The sequence below is a fragment of the Pimephales promelas genome, chromosome 8, assembly GCF_988280905.1.
Source record: "Pimephales promelas chromosome 8, fPimPro1.hap1.1, whole genome shotgun sequence".
Taxonomy (NCBI): Eukaryota; Metazoa; Chordata; class Actinopteri; order Cypriniformes; family Leuciscidae; genus Pimephales; species Pimephales promelas.
The window spans coordinates 727,333-742,500 of record NC_142776.1 but is presented as its reverse complement, the minus strand read 5'-3'; the positions used below and the strand labels follow the sequence as shown (position 1 = coordinate 742,500).

Genomic DNA, 15,168 nt, shown 5'->3' with positions numbered 1-15,168 from the left:
GTGGTGCAGGCTTTACCGCAGGTACACACACTCACACACACACACACCATCTCTGCTGTGTGATTGTCGTGTTCAGCTGTGTGTGTGTGTGTGTTTCCTCCAGGTGGGGAATCTGGGTTTGCTGTTCGTTCTGCTGTTCTTCATTTACGCTGCGCTCGGGGTCGAGCTGTTCGGGGAACTGGGTGAGAGCAAAACACTTCACATCTCCACAGAACTGAACATTAAATTGATCAAAAGTGACAAAATGCTGACAATATCAAAAATGCTGTTCTATTAATCAAATGAATCCTGAGTGTCAGAACCGTGTTCAACACTGATAATAATCATAACTGTGTGTTGATCATCAGATCCTCATATTAGAGTGATTTCTGAAGGGTCATGTGACACTGAAGACTGGAGTAATGATGATAAATTACACTTTACTGTATATAGAGAACAGATGATGTACACTGGAGTAATATTACACTGTTTTACTGTATTTATGATCTAATAAACGCATCAGAAGAGACTCTCAGAAACCCAAATTGTAAACAGTGTGGTGTAAACAATGAAATCAAACTAAAATCATGTTAAGTCATGATGTAACTGTGTGTGATCTTCCGTCTCTCTCTCTCTGTGTGTAAGTGTGTAACGCGGATTACCCGTGTGAAGGCATGAGCCGACACGCCACCTTCGAGAACTTCGGCATGGCGTTCCTCACACTCTTCCAGGTGTCCACAGGAGACAACTGGAACGGCATCATGAAGGTAGAGCCACACACACACATGCCTGATTAATGTACTATATATTTTTCTCGATAGTATTTATTGTTTAATATTTTGCATTTTTAGGTACTGGATTATATTTATGCAGTAGATATAGTCAATGTATGACCGCTTCGCTACTCTTTGAGTCTACCCTGCGCATGTGAAGTCTGCGGTGGGAATCGAGCTTTAATGCGGTCTCGAGTGAGAGTCGCAGTTACTCAGAGTTAAAGTGGAGCCTCTCTTTCTTATGTCAGACAGTGCTGAGGAGTCCAGTGTGAGCTGTCTGATAAATGCCTGACAACATTGCAATGATGAGTCATTTTCACAATAAATCCTGCCGAATTAAGACAAGACACCAAAAATAAATAGTGTAAAAAAATGTAACTAATAGGAATTACCATATTTCCACAGTTGATTGAACACATTAAAAATTGGAGGAAATAAATGATACTGCAAGTTTTCTGAAATGCAATGTCTAAATAATATGCAAATAAGGCAATAGCTAATTAAATATGCACTTATTTGCATAAATTTCCAAAACAAAAACTGAACTTTGCCAATATCTGAACAACTCTTCAAAATACAGATATGAATAAAACTGTCACGTTTGGTGTGTGTGCAATAAAATAAACACTGTTTTAGACGTTTTCTTTGCACTAGTCTGAAACAACACAAGTTATGAAAAGCTATAGTCTCCACAGGCGCATTGACCAGTGCATGAAAAAGGTTTTGCCTTAAAGCAAAAATATAAAATGTGCATCAAATAGACATTGAACCCTCATCCTTTCCTCGGGTCATTCCGACCTGAAACTCTTTTTAAATTGAGTGTTCATCAGGTCCAAGAACCGGGACGTTTGTCGAACCACAAAAACACCCAAAAAATGAATGGATTCAAGGAGTTAATAACCTAAAAATGCTCAAAATGCAAACAAAAACTGCTAAAACTGTCCCAAAAAATGATGTATAATGTCTACATGTGTATCTGAATGCACACTGACTTTAGGACCCAGCGGAACGGCTCTTCCAATGGAAGATATTTAGAGCTGAATTAAAAGGATTACGCATGAAATTGTGAGTTATTTTGAATTTAAGTTGAAAGAATGTGAGGAATGTGCTGTCTATTTATTATTTATTGATCAAATCTAGTCATATAAACGTAAAATCAAATAAAAAAATGCAAAAAAATCTCCCAAATCTTAAAAATAAAATAAGCTTTCTGGACAAAAAAAAGAAAAAAGTATAATTTTCGGGCTTCGGGTCATTTTGACCCGCGAGGGAAGTGTGTTGATGAGGAATGCCAAATCTGACTTAATTAAAAATAAATAAATACATAAATAAATATACAAAGAAATGTAAAAAAGCAAAAATACATAAATAAATATACGAAGAAATGTAAAAAAAAAAAAGTACAAATAAATGAGTATTTATACTTTTATTTCCTTTTTTCTCACATTTATTTTTTATTTTATTTTTACATTTATTTATTTATTTATTTCCACATTAATTTAATGTCTACATTTATTTATTTCTACATTTATTTAATTCTACATTTCTCTCTCCATATGCTAATGAGGGGGGCGTGTTTTAACTCAGACATCAGCAATCAAACTCAGAGTGGCAGTGCTGAAGCTTTGAGGCCACAGTGACACCTTGTGGTGTGTGACCAAATGAAACAATATCACATTTGATGTCCCCCTAACTGTGTGTAGGGTAGGCTATATAGGGCTAACACACACACAGCACACATGAACACAAACTGCACTCGGGTCTGATAGCAGACACTTGCACATGGAGACTCTGTGCCGCATGTCAGATATTCTGTTCACTTCATGCTTTCTGTTTCATTTTTATTTTTTACTTTTATTTAAGTGGAGATTAACACACACACACACACACACTCATATGCTGATGTGTGTGTGTGTTCTCAGGACACACTGCGCGAGTGCCCGCCGGGCGACAGCTCCTCCTGTAACTCCAGCCTGCAGATCATCTCGCCCATGTACTTCGTGAGCTTCGTGCTGACGGCCCAGTTCGTGCTGATTAACGTGGTGGTGGCCGTGCTGATGAAGCACCTGGACGACTCCAACAAGGAGGCGCAGGAGGACGCGGAGATGGACGCGGAGATCGAGCTGGAGCTGCAGGCCGGCCTGTGCTGTCTGGGCCGAGCCGACCGGGTCTCGGGCGCCGGTGGAGGCGAGAGGACGGCGGGGAGCCGGAGGGACACACACACGGCAGCGGTGCACACACACACACACCGCAGGACATCGCCGGACACACTCCAGCAGAGGAGACTCTGCTCACCTGCACAGGTTCAGCTCTCAAGTCACACACACACACACTGTCGACTGATCTAACATGTACATGTCATTCATGTGTGTGTGTGTGTGTGACAGGAGAGCCAGTGGCTGGAGAGTGTGTCTCTGCTGATGAAGGATTCTCTGGATGGAGAAATGCAGATGATCGATAATCTGTCGGGATCCGTGTTTCATCATTACTGCTCTCCACCAATCAGACGAGACGGCAGGAGCCAATCAGGAGAGGTGAGGACACGCTAATTCAGGGATTCCCAAACTTTATCAGCCGAGCCGATGGACGAAGCAGAGCACACACACACACACACACACACGTCTCGGCGGTTCTGCCGTGTTCATTATTGTGATTGAGAGGAAAGCGCAGCACATATATTCACCTCAGCGTCGGGTGTTGGTGATCAGTGTGTCACTGCAACGGCCTTTTACACCCAAATGAAGAGTGCAAGTAAGAGTGTGTCAGCGCCTCTAGCGAGTCAGAATCGTTTAATTCTCCTGATTCTCATCCCTGAACATGAGCTGATGAAAGATCACGCTCAGCCTTCGTCAAATAATCGTCATGGCTCAATATATTCTATGTAAGAGTAATTCTAAATCAAACGAACGTGAGGATTCACGGATGAATATTTATATTAATGCATGAAGTGTGTAATCCCCTACAGTCACGAGAACACACGCAAATCCTGGCCGTGACGGATCGTACTGTGTGTGTGTGTGTGTGTGTGTGTGTGGAGTAGGTCGTTTGATGGTTCTGATCGCTGCATGAATCAGTGTTTGACAGCTTCCTGCTGTGATGTGTGTGTGTGTGTGTGTTGTAGATCCGGCTGGCGGAGATCGAACAAACGTCTCTGATGTCGGAGCAACTGTCGGATAAATCCTCGTCACCGGCTCTCACTGACATCAGCCTGGAGGACCACAGTCTGGACAGAGACTGTAAGGTGTGTGTGTGTGTGTGTAAAACGCAGTGAGTGGGAAAAGGCTAATACATATATAATTCTCTGACTCGGGTGTGTGTTTCGTGAAATATTACTCCAGTGTAAATCAGCTGTTTTCTTAATTTGTTAAGAATAATTTATTCCTGAGTTTATCATCATTACTCCAGTCTTCAGAGTCACATGATCCTTCAGAAATCACTCTAATATGAGGATCTGATGATCAACACACAGTTATGATTATTATCAATGTTTCAATGAACATTTTGACATTTTTTATCATATTATAAACTATTGTGCTGTCTCCTTTGATACATTAATGCATCCTTGTTGAATAAAATCGTTCCCAAACCCTAGTAGTGTATAAATAATAATAATAACTCAAAATTCCCTAATTGTAAATCTATCATTGCCATATTTATAATTTACTTCTAAAGCCTTTTTCTAACTTGACTATACAGATAAGAAGCGTCTTACATGGCTATAAACAATAGATACAAAGAAAGGCTTTTTAATTTGATCAAGTGTGCCAGGGAAAAGTAATTAATTAGCTTTTGCTTTTTTTGAAACTGCACTCAGTTTGATTGCACTCAAATTATGTCCTTTGTTTTTGTTTTTGATAGGGGGAAAACTTTGAGTGGAACACAATATAAATCCACTGCAGCTCTCAAATCTCAGTCAGGCCTAATATGCAGCGTCACACTGTGGGTGAAGCATGATAATAGTGATGACACACACCAACCAAAGACATGTGTGTGTGTGTGTGTGTGCAGGTGGAAGAGGGCAGCGGGGGCTTGAGCACAAAAGAGGCTGTGAGCAGAAGTGAGGGATCCAGCCCAGGAAGAGGAAGACAGGAACAGGGAGTGAGGCGAGAGGTCGGAGGTCATCGGCTCCAGTCTCCAGCTCACACCGGAGGTCTGTGTGTTCTCTGTTGTCTCAGCTCTCTGCAGGGCTGTTTGCATCAGATGTGTTCTTACTCTTTAAGAGGTTGTGTTGAGTTTACATACATCTTGTGTTATGTTCCATTAATCCATCCAGCTTTTACCTGAACACCCGTGCAATGACAGCACCTTAGTAAGCATCGTGCAACAACCTAGTTAACGTCTTGCAACCAGACCAACAACCCTTGCAAACATCCAGAGCGCCTTACCATCTCCATAGCAACACCCTGGCAACCACCCATAACACCATAGCAACAACCTAGTTAACGTCTTGCAACCAGAGCAAACGGCCTTGCAAACACCCAGAGCGCCTTACCATATCCATAGCAACACCCTAGCAACCACCCATAACACCATAGCAACAACCTAGTTAACGTCTTGCAACCAGAGCAAACGGCCTTGCAAACACCCAGAGCGCCTTACCATATCCATAGCAACACCCTAGCAACCACCCATAACACCATAGCAACAACCTAGTTAACGTCTTGCAACCAGAGCAAACGGCCTTGCAAACACCCAGAGCGCCTTACCATATCCATAGCAACACCCTAGCAACCACCCATAACACCATAGCAACAACCTAGTTAACGTCTTGCAACCAGAGCAAACGGCCTTGCAAACACCCAGAGCGCCTTACCATATCCATTGCAACACCCTAGCAACCACCCATAACACCATAGCAACAACCTAGTTAACGTCTTGCAACCAGAGCAAACGGCCTTGCAAACACCCAGAGCGCCTTACCATATCCATAGCAACACCCTAGCAACCACCCATAACACCATAGCAACAACCTAGTTAATGTCTTGCAACTAGAGCAAACACCCTTCCAACCACCCAAAACACCCTACCATCTCTATAGCAACCACCTACAACACCATAGCAACAACCTAGTTAATGTCTTGGAACCAGAGCAAACACCATTCCAACCACCCAAAACACCCTACCATCTCCATAGCAACCACCTACAACACCATAGCAACAACCTAGTTAATGTCTTGCAACTAGAGCAAACACCCTTCCAACCACCCAAAACACCCTACCATCTCCGTAGCAACCACCTACAACACCATAGCAACAACCTAGTTAATGTCTTGCAACTAGAGCAAACACCCTTCCAACCACCCAAAACACCCTACCATCTCCATAGCAACCACCTACAACACCATAGCAACAACCTAGTTAATGTCTTGCAACTAGAGCAAATCACCACCCAGAACCCCCTACCATCTCCATAGCAACACTCTAGCAACCACTCATAACACCATAGCATCTAGAAAACAAGACAACGACCCAGAACGACCTAGCAATTCCAGCACCCTAGTAAGTCTTCCAACCACCTACAACACCACAACAACTGCATAGCAACACCTTGGAAAATGGTCAGAACACCTTAGCAACACCCCAGCAACCATATTTCAAACTTCTAACAGCAACCTAGAACAACCTAGTTAATGTCTTGCAAGCAGATCAAACCAACTTTTGCAACCACCTACATCACCCTAGCTAGCATCACCTTGAACTCTGTTTATCTGTCCGTTTGAGACGCATGGCATTAAAAGCTATCAAAACTACTTTATGGTTAGTCAACATCAAAGAACTCTTGAAAAACTTTATAAAATCTTTTTTTTTTTTTCAAGAATCTCCATTAAAGAACAGTTATGTATTAATGGAAATGCACAACTAGTCACAAACAGCTGTTGTGTTCGGCTGATCAGTGTGTGTGTGTGTGACAGATGTCAGTGCCGGAGACAGCCGGGCGTCTTCACCTCTCTTCCATCTCCCAGCTGAGTTCTTCCACCCCACCACCGGCGCCATCCCCCAGGGCAGCCCAGCCACCGGAGCGGCCCCGCCCGGCTCCAGACACGCTTCTCCAGCCTCGTGGGCTTCTCTGAGGTCCCCGGGGGCCAACAGCAGGGTCACGTGCTCACAGGTGAGACGCGGCACACGAACAACATAATCAGGACTTGCAGTCAAGTGTCTAGAAGCCTAAATAAGTATGAAGGGGTCTCAGGTAGACAGAGTCAGACTTCAAGCATTACTGTGGCAGCTTATTCTCGCCAACAATCGTACGCTCATGGGCAAAAGCCAGTCGTTCAAACTGGGAATTCGGCACGTTGACGACATCTGCTCGCTTTGAAAGTGACCTGTGCTTTATGCATCCCTACCACAGACTGTAAATAAACATGTTTGTAGTGTGTGTGACGTCACCCGTAGTGTTTCTGAAGAGCATTTTTGAAGCCCAAAGTGGGCGGAGCCGGCCGCCCCCATCTTGGTATCCACGTCACTCCCAGATAGACGTAAATGTGCAGCGAGGCGGATTAGCTGAGGTGACGTGATGCTAACGCTAGCAGACAAACAGCTAGTAGAGACATCAGTGGGAATCCACCTGTCACTCAAGTGGCCACACCCTTAATTATGCAGAACTTTAAGCCTTAATATAATTTAAACGGATGAGTTATAAAAATATTCACCCCCTCACTGTCGTAATGAAGGGCAACGTTAGCGATATAGACCAAAACCACTTTTAGCACCAGACTGGAAACTGGAAAGTTGGGCATTTTAACATGCGGGTCTATGGGAGTGAGTCTCTCCTGCAGCGCCTCTAGTGGCCAGTGGAGGAACTGCAGGCTAACTCACTCAGTGTTGATTCGAGAGATCGACAGGAAGGTTGCCGCTTGATCCCTACACCGTTGACAATAGACAGTGGACCTTTGATTGGAAGAGACTAATTCTGATTGTGGATATCTAGTTTTCTTGCTACTAATGGGCTCAAACTCTCAGAATATCTTTTAAAGATTTCAGGACACTGCACTGGAAAACGTTTTCAAATCCAATTTCTAGTTTTTCCTGAAAAGCTCACTATCAACTCCTTGTAATCCTGATATCCGGGTGGACTGGCGCACGCTTGGAGGATGAGTAAAACCCTCCAATCAGACGTCAACCAATTCTATACGTTTACTTGCTTATCACTTTGCTGTAGCGGCGCAACGGATCTCAGAATTCATGGTTCGGATCATTTACGTTTTTTGAGCAAATACACCAATTTCAAGCAGAGATGAATACTAAATAACACCGTTACAAAGTCTAACAGTAGTATTCAGGTACAGAAATTAATAATTAAGCCTAAAACAACTCTATTTGTTTACTGTAGTAAGTTTATTCTTTGTTATTTTATTAACATTATGACACAGATAACAGCAGGAATATTAGGCTGGTGTCACTTTAAAACCGAATAAAGCGTCCAAATCCTGACATACTGTATGTGCCGAACCCTGGGGAGCTGACCCATACGGATCGGATCATGATCAGCTGCGATCCGTTGCACCGCTGCTTTTCTTTGGTTGTTTGCTTCTCTTTCCAGTGACTGTTTTGTTGTTTCTTGCTGCAGACGTCCCGCAGCAACTCCTCACTGGCCACGGGCAGTTCGATAGGGAGTCTGCAGACCACACTAGAGGAGGGGTTCTCCTCGCCAGGAGATCCGACGCTTCCCTCAATCTGCAGAACCCACGTTCCCCCTCCAGAACACACTCAGAGAACTCGTACTCCTCAGACTGCGCTCAACCTCCAGGCCACCAGGGGGCGGCAGAGCAGACACAGTGACTGCACAAACCCTAACTGGGACCCCACAGAACCATCCGACGAGGAATCAGGAGTTAGACCCGGTCAGGCTGCTAATCCTGAACCGTTATCGGATAACTTGAGTAGCTTCTCTCTGACGTCTCTGCACCCGCCTGACTCTCTAGCGCCGCCGCTGGCCAAGAAGTGCAACAGCACTGGGAGTTTAGCGGTCCCGAATAAAGGTGGGAGACGCTTAATCGGACTCAACCCCTGGACTGAGACTGAGAGGGAGACCAAGACGTGTAGACAGACTGTGGGTTCTAGTCGGCGTAAGAACAGATGAAATGCATGTTTTGCTCCAGGATCTGTTTTCTGAACTCGTCTCCGCTTTTCTCTTGAGTGACACAAATCTGATTATAGACCAGCCAGAACTCGGCTCCGGTTCTTCTTCAGGGCATTACTCTGGACGCCTCAGAGGAGATGCAGTAGCGTACTGTAAAATGTTCTGCAACATCAACTGAGAACTCATAGGCAAAAACAGACTTATCTATCCCACCAGCCGGAGCGTGTAGCGAACGCTAGGTCACACTCGGCGTGTAGCATGTGACGCATTCAAACGCGGAAAGCTGATGTATGAAGAAGCCACAGTTGTGTCATGTCGAAATTACTGCCATTGTTCTGTACTGTGGTTACGAAAATCATTTTCTTCTTCAGCATTTTTGCCTTGTCTTCCAGTAAAAGTGAGACTCTGGCTACGCTAATGCAACCCAACAATTCGCTAGTAATGGGATCGACGGCTCAATCGCACTAAAAGCCTTCCTGTAAACACCTCGATACCAATGAAATGTCGATGGGGTTTATTCCTTTTCTAATCCGATCGAGCGATCATGTAAACACTTGAAAACCGAAACTGAAAGGACTGCGCATGTGTGTAGAAATAGCGTAACGGCGTGTGACGCGGGGGAACGAGCTGTACAAAGTTGCATGCAAACGTAGCCGTTGTGTGTTTTCAGAGAATATCTGTTGGTAAATTGCCTTGTTTAAAGCATAAAGTTGACTAAATTTAGTTTGTATTGACTTTTCCCCCCGACTAAGACATATTCTCTGAACGACGTTTAGATACTCGTACTGGGAATCAAGCAAAAATACTGAACAAGACAAGAGGTACGTCCGAAATCTTATACGAAGTACTGCATTTGATAGGAAATGTACTTTAAAATGAAGTTTGAATCAAAAATATTCAGATGTAATACATGCCATGTTGTCATTAGCTGTGTTTCCAACCAATGTTGCGAATTTAACTTGTGCGCAAAATTGGAATATCACATAAAACATTTGCGAATAAAGCAGCGTTTCCACCCCGTGTGTTCACGAGAACAAAAGCATCACTTCCTGGGAAACTGGCACTGAATGTCAGTAATAAACTAAGTTTCTGCAATCTTTCTCTTTTCCCCTCCATCATAAACGAGTGTGTCGAGCGTCACACACTTCAACTCCGGCGTTTCAGAAACACCAAACCAACATTAGAGACGCTGCGACGCCATTGGTCCACTGGTTACTCCAGTTATCCCGAGGGAAACTCAAATGAGTTTGTTGTTGCACATCGAGGGATTTATTCAGTAAATGTGTTTCCATCATATTTTGTGCATGTCTTCTTATCGGATAAATGTATCCTCACAACTGAGCACATTTGAAATGCACTGGTTTTCGTTTACTATATATTAGGGAAGTGGGTATACTTTTCATAATTTTTTGTAGTTAACAAACATTTTCTGTGTGAAAACAGCACGTTTGGCGGTAAAAGATAGTTTGGTACCTATTGATATTCCTTTCTTTTTAAACACCATTTGCAAATGAGCTCCAGACACAAAAGGGGCTTCATCAAGCTGATTGTTGCTGTTCAATAAAGCGTATAATAGAGATGAGTTCGGTTGTGATCGCGCGCAGTGATTCTGGCATGACGCGAGCGAGGAAAACAGCGGTGTCGTTCGCTTCGTTCTCATGTAGGAGGATTGAGTTTAGCAGCCGCCCACAGATCATTAGTGCCGCTGCTGATTTATACACGTGTGATGGTCGTTAGGAACATTGACTCGAGGGTTTGTTTTTGGATGTTCTGTGTTGCTAGAATAATGATGGTAGAGACAGAAACATGAGATCTGATCTGAAACCTCTAGAAAACATCTTCAACAAACTCTGAGAAGTGCATCGGAGTTGGTCTGACATTTTGCATCTAGTTTCATCATCCAAGAGGGGCAAATCGTGCGTCTGATTTTAAGCATGTACAGGTGAAACTCGAAAAATCTGAATATTGTGCAAAAGTTCATTTATTTCAGTAATTCAACTTAAAAGGTGAAACTAATATATTATATAGACTCATTACATGCAAATTGAGATATTTCAAGCCTTTATTTGTTATAATTTTGATGATTGTGGCTTACAGCTTATGAAAACCACATATTCAAACTTAGAATATTACATGAAATCAATTAAAAAAGGATTTTAAATACAGAAATGTCTGCCCTCTGCAAAGTATAATCTTGCATATGTTCTCAGGACTTGGTTTGGGCCGTTTTTGCATGAATTAATGCCGTAATGTGGCAGAGTGGCGTGGAAGCTGTCAGCAAAATATTCAAATTTTTCGAGTTTCACACCTGTATGTGTAATTCATGGGCGGGATTATGCTAATTGTGATTAGGTATGGGGCCTATTTCCAGTGATTGGAAAAATCTAATCTATCTTGGAGAAGATTTTTTGGGAAAGTACATTTTATGCACCGCTGATTTTGTTCCTCATTTGCACAGCTGATTTGTTTGTAAAGGACTCTCAATGCACATTAATTTCCATGATTGCATTTAAATTCATGTAGTCTTTTAGTGTCCTGATTCCAAAACTCCTGCTGTGATCAGATCAGCTATACTGGAGCGCCGGATCGCGGGTTTCGAATCAGCAGAGTTTGGGTTGGTGAATCAGCAGAGTTCGGGTTGGTGAATCAGCAGAGTTCGGGTTGGTGAATCAGCAGAGTTGGGTTGGTGAATCAGCAGAGTTTGGGTTGGTGAATCAGCAGAGTTGGGTTGGTGAATCAGCAGAGTTTGGGTTGGTGAATCAGCAGAGTTGGGTTGGTGAATCAGCAGAGTTTGGGTTGGTGAATCAGCAGAGTTGGGTTGGTGAATCAGCAGAGTTTGGGTTGGTGAATCAGCAGAGTTGGGTTGGTGAATCAGCAGAGTTCGGGTTGGTGAATCAGCAGAGTTCGGGTTGGTGAATCAGCAGAGTTCGGGTTGGTGAATCAGCAGAGTTGGGTTGGTGAATCAGCAGAGTTTGGGTTGGTGAATCAGCAGAGTTTGGGTTGGTGAATCAGCAGAGTTTGGGTTGGTGAATCAGCAGGGTTTGGGTTGGTGAATCAGCAGAGTTTGGGTTGGTGAATCAGCAGAGTTTGGGTTGGTGAATCAGCAGAGTTTGGGTTGGTGAATCAGCAGAGTTTGGGTTGGTGAATCAGCAGAGTTGGGTTGGTGAATCAGCAGAGTTTGGGTTGGTGAATCAACAGAGTTTGGGTTGGTGAATCAGCAGAGTTTGGGTTAGTGAATCAGCAGAGTTCGGGTTGGTGAATCAGCAGAGTTTGGGTTGGTGAATCAGCAGAGTTTAGTTTGGTGAATCAGCAGAGTTTGGGTCGGTGAATCAGCAGAGTCTGGGTCGGTGAATCAGCAGAGTCTGGGTTGGTGAATCAGCAGAGTTGGGTTGGTGAATCAGCAGAGTTGGGTTGGTGAATCAGCAGAGTTTGGGTTGGTGAATCAGCAGAGTTTGGGTTGGTGAATCAACAGAGTTTGGGTTGGTGAATCAACAGAGTTTGGGTTGGTGAATCAGCAGAGTTTGGGTTAGTGAATCAGCAGAGTTTGGGTCGGTGAATCAGCAGAGTCTGGGTCGGTGAATCAGCAGAGTCTGGGTTGGTGAATCAGCAGAGTTGGGTTGGTGAATCAGCAGAGTTGGGTTGGTGAATCAGCAGAGTTTGGGTTGGTGAATCAGCAGAGTTTGGGTTGGTGAATCAGCAGAGTCTGGGTCGGTGAATCAGCAGAGTCTGGGTTGGTGAATCAGCAGAGTTGGGTTGGTGAATCAGCAGAGTTGGGTTGGTGAATCAGCAGAGTTGGGTTGGTGAATCAGCAGAGTTTGGGTTGGTGAATCAGCAGAGTTTGGGTCGGTGAATCAGCAGAGTCTGGGTCGGTGAATCAGCAGAGTCTGGGTTGGTGAATCAGCAGGGTTTGGGTTGGTGAATCAGCAGAGTTTGGGTTGGTGAATCAGCAGAGTCTGGGTTGGTGAATCAGCAGAGTTGGGTTGGTGAATCAGCAGAGTTTGGGTTGGTGAATCAGCAGAGTTTGGGTTGGTGAATCAGCAGAGTTTGGGTTGGTGAATCAGCAGAGTCTGGGTTGGTGAATCAGCAGAGTTTGGGTTGGTGAATCAGCAGAGTTTGGGTTGGTGAATCAGCAGAGTTTGGGTTGGTGAATCAACAGAGTTTGGGTTGGTGAATCAGCAGAGTTTAGTTTGGTGAATCAGCAGAGTTTGGGTCGGTGAATCAGCAGAGTCTGGGTCGGTGAATCAGCAGAGTCTGGGTTGGTGAATCAGCAGAGTCTGGGTTGGTGAATCAACAGAGTTTGGGTTGGTGAATCAGCAGAGTTGGGTTGGTGAATCAGCAGAGTCTGGGTTGGTGAATCAGCAGAGTTTGGGTTGGTGAATCAGCAGAGTTTGGGTTGGTGAATCAGCAGAGTTTGGGTTGGTGAATCAGCAGAGTTTGGGTTGGTGAATCAGCAGAGTTTGGGTTGGTGAATCAACAGAGTTTGGGTTGGTGAATCAGCAGAGTTTAGTTTGGTGAATCAGCAGAGTTTAGTTTGGTGAATCAGCAGAGTTTGGGTCGGTGAATCAGCAGAGTCTGGGTCGGTGAATCAGCAGAGTCTGGGTTGGTGAATCAGCAGAGTCTGGGTTGGTGAATCAACAGAGTTTGGGTTGGTGAATCAGCAGAGTTGGGTTGGTGAATCAGCAGAGTTTGGGTTGGTGAATCAACAGAGTTTGGGTTGGTGAATCAGCAGAGTTTGGGTTAGTGAATCAGCAGAGTTCGGGTTGGTGAATCAGCAGAGTTTGGGTTGGTGAATCAGCAGAGTTTAGTTTGGTGAATCAGCAGAGTTTGGGTCGGTGAATCAGCAGAGTCTGGGTCGGTGAATCAGCAGAGTCTGGGTTGGTGAATCAGCAGAGTTGGGTTGGTGAATCAGCAGAGTTGGGTTGGTGAATCAGCAGAGTTTGGGTTGGTGAATCAGCAGAGTTTGGGTTGGTGAATCAGCAGAGTCTGGGTTGGTGAATCAGCAGAGTCTGGGTTGATGAATCAGCAGAGTTTAGTTTGGTGAATCAGCAGAGTTTGGGTTGGTGAATCAGCAGAGTCTGGGTTGATGAATCAGCAGAGTTTGGGTTGGTGAATCAGCAGAGTTCGGGTTGGTGAATCAGCAGAGTTTGGGTTGGTGAATCAGCAGAGTTTAGTTTGGTGAATCAGCAGAGTCTGGGTTGGTGAATCAGCAGAGTCTGGGTTGGTGAATCAGCAGAGTTGGGTTGGTGAATCAGCAGAGTTGGGTTGGTGAATCAGCAGAGTTTGGGTTGGTGAATCAGCAGAGTTTGGGTTGGTGAATCAGCAGAGTTTGGGTTGGTGAATCAGCAGAGTCTGGGTTGGTGAATCAGCAGAGTCTGGGTTGGTGAATCAGCAGAGTTTGGGTTGGTGAATCAGCAGAGTTTGGGTTGGTGAATCAGCAGAGTCTGGGTTGGTGAATCAGCAGAGTCTGGGTTGGTGAATCAGCAGAGTTTGGGTTGGTGAATCAGCAGAGTCTGGGTTGGTGAATCAGCAGAGTTTGGGTTGGTGAATCAGCAGAGTCTGGGTTGGTGAATCAGCAGAGTTTGGGTTGGTCAATCGTTGTCTTCTTCGCTGGTATCTGTCAGAACTCTCCGTGACTCAGTGTGATTTCAGCGTGAAGGGTTCGAGTAACGAGGCGTCAGAGGAAGTCCTCCGTGAGATCTGGGATTTTTAGCACTGATGCATGCTGGGATTGTGGAGATCAGAGCCTCATATCTGGCTTTCCTCAATACCAGGTAAGTACCGAAATGAAAAACATGCCATTTCATTAGTAATGTTTATTTATTAATATTGCCATAAAGAAGGGTTGATTTTATACAAAAGTCTCATTTGTTAAGAATAGTTGATGCATGATCTAGCAATGAACAATATATTGTTAGTGTTATTTCATTAAAGTACGATTCATTGTTCATGTTTTGTTGCATTGAACTGATATTAACAGTTTTGTGTTTTTACAAGTTGACATTTAAAATGTAAGTAAATGTTTTTCATTGTTAGTTCACACTAATTAAAGTTAACTAATATTAACGAATGTCGCGTTTTTAACCCTTCTAATGCATTAACTCTTTTCTCCATAGTTTTTAATAGGACGATAAAACATTGTGTTAAAAATTTTTTTTAAATATTTTTTAAATTAAGAATGCAATATATAACCTAAATTGTTTTCTCTTTTATTTTCTCTATTAGTTAGATTTGTCTAATATTACATCTGTAAAATAAATGTATCCTCTTTTCTACACTCACACACACACGATTATTAAATGGTTTGTTTGTAGAACAAAAGTTCATAGGCCAAATAGT

General features: G+C 43.7%; 1 protein-coding gene across 2 annotated transcripts in view; it reads left to right on the top strand.

Annotated features, from left to right (window-relative positions):
* cacna1ib (calcium voltage-gated channel subunit alpha1 Ib) overlaps window positions 1–11,491 on the top strand; it is a 68,179-nt gene extending 56,688 nt beyond the window's left edge. For both annotated transcript variants that reach the window (XM_089133676.1, XM_039656564.2), the window contains exons 29-37: window positions 1–21; window positions 104–182; window positions 625–746; window positions 2,675–3,055; window positions 3,140–3,286; window positions 3,874–3,993; window positions 4,761–4,902; window positions 6,665–6,861; window positions 8,320–11,491. The exon at window positions 1–21 is cut by the window's left edge and continues 50 nt beyond it. In XM_089133676.1, the coding sequence (XP_088989802.1) occupies window positions 1–21; window positions 104–182; window positions 625–746; window positions 2,675–3,055; window positions 3,140–3,286; window positions 3,874–3,993; window positions 4,761–4,902; window positions 6,665–6,861; window positions 8,320–8,832 (1,722 nt within the window). In that variant the 3' untranslated portion in view covers window positions 8,833–11,491. The remainder of the gene's footprint in view (window positions 22–103; window positions 183–624; window positions 747–2,674; window positions 3,056–3,139; window positions 3,287–3,873; window positions 3,994–4,760; window positions 4,903–6,664; window positions 6,862–8,319) is intronic.
* The last annotated feature ends 3,677 nt before the right edge of the window (window positions 11,492–15,168 follow it).